This window comes from Rutidosis leptorrhynchoides, chromosome 6 (genome assembly GCF_046630445.1).
Source record: "Rutidosis leptorrhynchoides isolate AG116_Rl617_1_P2 chromosome 6, CSIRO_AGI_Rlap_v1, whole genome shotgun sequence".
NCBI lineage: Eukaryota > Viridiplantae > Streptophyta > Magnoliopsida > Asterales > Asteraceae > Rutidosis > Rutidosis leptorrhynchoides.
In genome coordinates this window covers 74,932,888-74,937,500 of record NC_092338.1, presented here as the reverse complement: position 1 = coordinate 74,937,500, position 4,613 = coordinate 74,932,888, and the positions used below count along the sequence as shown (strand labels likewise).

General features: G+C 33.3%; 1 protein-coding gene across 1 annotated transcript; it reads right to left on the bottom strand.

The window, feature by feature from the left end:
- Positions 1-2,221: 2,221 nt before the first annotated feature.
- On the bottom strand, positions 2,222-3,634 carry LOC139851562 (delta(12) fatty acid desaturase DES8.11-like). The gene has a single exon (XM_071840644.1). It carries the CDS (start codon positions 3,559-3,561, stop codon positions 2,425-2,427), a length of 1,137 nt encoding a protein of 378 aa, XP_071696745.1. The 5' UTR covers positions 3,562-3,634; the 3' UTR covers positions 2,222-2,424.
- Positions 3,635-4,613: the final 979 nt, after the last annotated feature.

Below are 4,613 nucleotides of genomic sequence, written 5' to 3'. Positions count from 1 at the left end.
CAATACACAAGTACAACAATTACATACAAAATGATACAAAATCGGATCGAAATAACGACAACAAATATGTATAATGTTGGTGTTATCAATTGCAAATATATTTGACTGTAGTTATGTTTCGATAATAATTCATTGTCTCAAAACACAAATTTGAACACACTACATTCGCCAAAAAATCGTGTTAAATTATGTGGCGAATGTGCTAAAAGCTTTTCGGTGGCAGATTGACCAATATTCGCATGATGACTAGATAAAGGCACTATGAGCAAGACTTCCTTAAGTCTTTCTGCCATTTGAAGTAGTTTAGATGCCGAAAATAGAATTTTACTATTTTTAAAGGTGAATTTTGAACTTTTCGGATTTTATGATAATTATTACCTTTACATGTGAAATTCTATTCTAATTTAAATACCATATTTTTACTTGTTTTTACTTAGCATTGTATTTAAATACAATGAGAATATTTTCAAGACTACTATTATACCACTAGGCACAAATCCTTACGCCTTTTTTGGCATCACGATTTAGTAGTTCGAGTATTTTGTGGATATTTTTGATTTCTCTCAATTAATAACTGTATAATTATTTTTGTTTTAAAATTTCATATTGATTATAAATATATTTGACTGTAGTCACGTTTCGATAATAATTCATGGTCTCAAACACGTATTTGAACACACTACATTCGTCACAAAATCTTGTTAAATTATGTGGCGAATGTGTGCTAAAATCTTTTCGGTGGCAGATTGGGTCAATATTGGCATGATGTCTAGATAACGACGCTACGAGCAAGACATCCTTAAGTCTTTCTGCCATTTGAAGTAGTTTAGATGCCGAAAATAGAATTTTACTATTTTTAAAGGTGAATTTTGAAGTTTTTGGTTTTTTTGATAATTATTACCTTGACATGTGAATCTCTATCCTTATACAATATTGTTACTTGTTTTTACGTAAATTGTAATTAGGTACATTGAGAATATTTACAAGGCTACTCTCATACCACTAGGCACAAATCGTTACGCCGTTTGTAACATCACGATTTAGTAGTTCGAGTATTTTGTGGGACTTTTTGATTTCTCTCAATTTATAATTGTATTATTATTTTTGTTTTAAAATTTCATGCTGATTATTATAATTATAATTATAATTATAATTATAAGAGATTTTCTAATAATAGCCTTAAGGTTAGAAAGTTAGTTATTGAGAAGTTGATTGAGTAGCTACTAGCAAGTTACAAGTTATCTAAGTATAGTATAAAGTTTTAAAGATAGCCCTTAGGGCTGTCTTTAGAAAAACTCTGTAATTATAATTATAATTATAATTATAATTTTATCATTATTCAAATATAGATTCTCTTTACGGGATTAAATACGTTAAATATGTATGCGAAGTATATGTCTAAATAAAAGGTCGTAATGTATGCTTTTATTACAAGGAAAATAGTAATTGTGATTAAAATTAGAAGATGGTGGTGGGAGAACGAAGGTTATTCATTTATTTTGTTAAATATGTTGGTAGTTTATCTTTGATTATTTTGGATACCTATGTCACGGGATTTTTTTTATTTATTTTTTTTTTTTGAAAAGCACACGGGCAAAATATTTGTGGCACGTTTTCGTTATAATTATTTGCTATATGCATTATATAAGCTTCAATGATTTGGTTATGTTTCTCGATAGTTTGGTAAGTATTGTCGATAATAGTATGTTCAAATTCGAATCTATCTATAATTTCTAATAAAGCTCTATCATGATGATGTCACGAAATTCTAATCGGGATAAGATAAGAACGAGATTAATTCCGGGCAAGAAGATTCAAATATAAGTGTGTGAGAATGTATTTTATGTATATTTTTGTATATGAAAGCAAGTATGCCAAAACGGATATATTAATTCTTTAGTTAAAATTGAAGGGATGCAACCCTTCAATTTAGCGGGAAAAACGTTATAAAACAGTCATTCCTTTTGGCGGAAAAACTGGTTGGAAGGCAACTTGACTCCCGCTATATTCGCGATAGTGTCTAGCCAACTCTTACGAGCGTGTACCTCACACTCTCTGAACTCGTTGTTAAGTATAACTAGTTCACTCTTGTTATCAAGTAAATCTCAATTAACCAAAATAATGTTGTATGATATTAAAATCATTAACAAAAACTATAATAGAAATTTAAAGGATTTCTATTCTAGCATGATGAAGGAAATTCATTAAGCTTAACCTTATGAGTTAAAGTTGGTGTGTGTGTCGTTTAAATAAAAGAGTACAACAATAAATCAACTTAATTGATTAACTGCACTTATTAAATATGCTCTCAACAAACTTGAGATTAACAGAATTTATACCTAGGTAAGATTACAACAAACAAACGATGTTATATAAATGCAATCAACTAGCATAGTAGCATACGACTAGGAAACCAAAAATTTCTCACAATTTATGGTACCAATATACACCTTGGTTCTTGCTATCTTGATCTGGCTCAATATACATGCACTCTTTAGCCTCTCTCCACATTGCTTTAAATATTGGAGTCCTATCCATCTTATAATATTCACCCAAAATCGGGTTGATCGCATCCCTGGCTTCCTTCGCATGATAATGCGGAATGTACGAGATCAAGTGATGTAACACGTGAGTGTGTGTTACGTCATGGAAGACTCTATTCAAGAAACCGAAATCTCTATCGATCGTAGATAAAGCTCCCTTGATCCATTTCCATTCGGTCGAATCATAATGAGGCAACGAGAGATGTGTGTGATGCAAATAAGTGATCAAAACGAAGAAAGCGTGCACACCGATTACAGGAATCACATACATAGACATCACCCAACTCAACCCTTTTGCTGCTACAAGAAGCCTAAGTGCATAAAAGACACCAATGATACCAAGATCCGATAGGAGAACTTGAATTCGTTCGCGCTCAGTGAAAATCGGACTCAGCGGATCAAAATGGTTCGCAAACCTTTCGTATTTCTTCCCGGAAACATTGGTTAAAAGGTATAAAGGGAAGCCAAGAGTTAACCTGAAGACCAAAGTGAAAACTCGACCGGGTGGATTGTTGAGGATTTTGGAATAAATCATGACTTTGGATTTACGTTTAGGAATGTAAACTTCATCGTTATCGAGTGAGTTTGTGTTGGCGTGATGACTACGATGGCTGTATTTCCATGAGAAATACGGCGTAAAAAGAGCAGAATGAAGAACGAATCCAACGACATCATCGATCAACTGATAGTCACTAAAGGCATGATGACCACATTCGTGACCAATCACCCATAAACCGGTTAGAATGCTTGCTTGACAAAACCAATAAACCGGCCACGCTAAGTAAGCGAAAGGAGCGGGGATAAGAGGGATGTATGTGTTTGCGAGGTAGTAGAAGACGTAAGTAATGATGAGATCATGAACAACGTAGTAAGATGAACGAATAACAGATCGTTCGAAACAGTGAGCAGGGATTGCTTTCTTGAGATCGCTTAGTGAGAATGGTGGATCGGTCGGGACACGTTTTAGGAGATCGTTTGTTTGATTCAATGAATCCGACATTCGACCACCTGCTCCCATGTTTCTTCAAGAAATGTATGAACAAAAAAGACTTGAGATACAAGAATAAGATTGAATGTTTATGTTTTGTTTTGTTGGTGAGTGTTTGTGATACCATGCTCATCAATGTGTGATATTTATAGATATATATACAAGGAGTCAAAGCAGCCGGCTAGCTAGTTCAAAATGCATAATTTACTTAATCGATTTATTAACATGTCTTGCAACCACTTGGATTTTGTTTTGTTATGCAAATTATTGGCTTAAGAAGACTGGAATTGTAGTGACTAAATATGTCAAGAAGGAAAAGTCTAACATTATTCATGACTTAACTCTCACTATTGAGTCAAATATGATAGGCTACGATGGCAATGGCCACCGTATTCAATGCATATTCACTCGATCTACCCGCTTCGTGATAGATATGGATGAACCTTAATGGATATGGATACGGATATGGATATGGATGAACTTAAATTGATATGGATATAGACCTGGATGAAAAGTTTCATCCATGAATATATCAATTATCGCCCGAATATGACTTGGATATGCATTTACCATTTAAATATTTACTATTACACATGCATTTACCATTTACATTTACATGTTGATTTCATCCATGAATATATCAATTTAGGTTATATACTCAAAAAATACCAGTTTAGGTCATATTTTCAAAAAGTGTATTAATATGAACGCACTGAACTTATAAACCGAATAAAAAACTAGTTGGCGTGGCATCCTACGTGTACCTGATGGACCGTTTAAAATACTCACGTGCATTATTATTATTCTTTAAATATGACTTGGATAATAACTGAAAGTTTATGACTTACAAATAAGTCGTATACTTTCAGTCTTGTAAACTTGTATCACCGGGGCGAATCGGTTACGGTTAAGTGTCAGTCATGTATCAATTACGGAATAGGGGATGATTCTCACACACACTTTTTTGATCCCCACACACCTATTTTAACCTTTTACTCTTCTAATAATACTCAATTGGTGTGTGAGGATCAAAAAAGTGTGTGTGAGAATCATCCCCCTTACGGAATACATAAAGGAACTTG

What these genes read in the sequence shown, in the direction of transcription:
- LOC139851562 (XM_071840644.1), bottom strand. Translation starts at nt 3,561, where the DNA reads ATGGGAGCAGGTGGTCGAATGTCGGATTCATTGAATCAAACAAACGAT.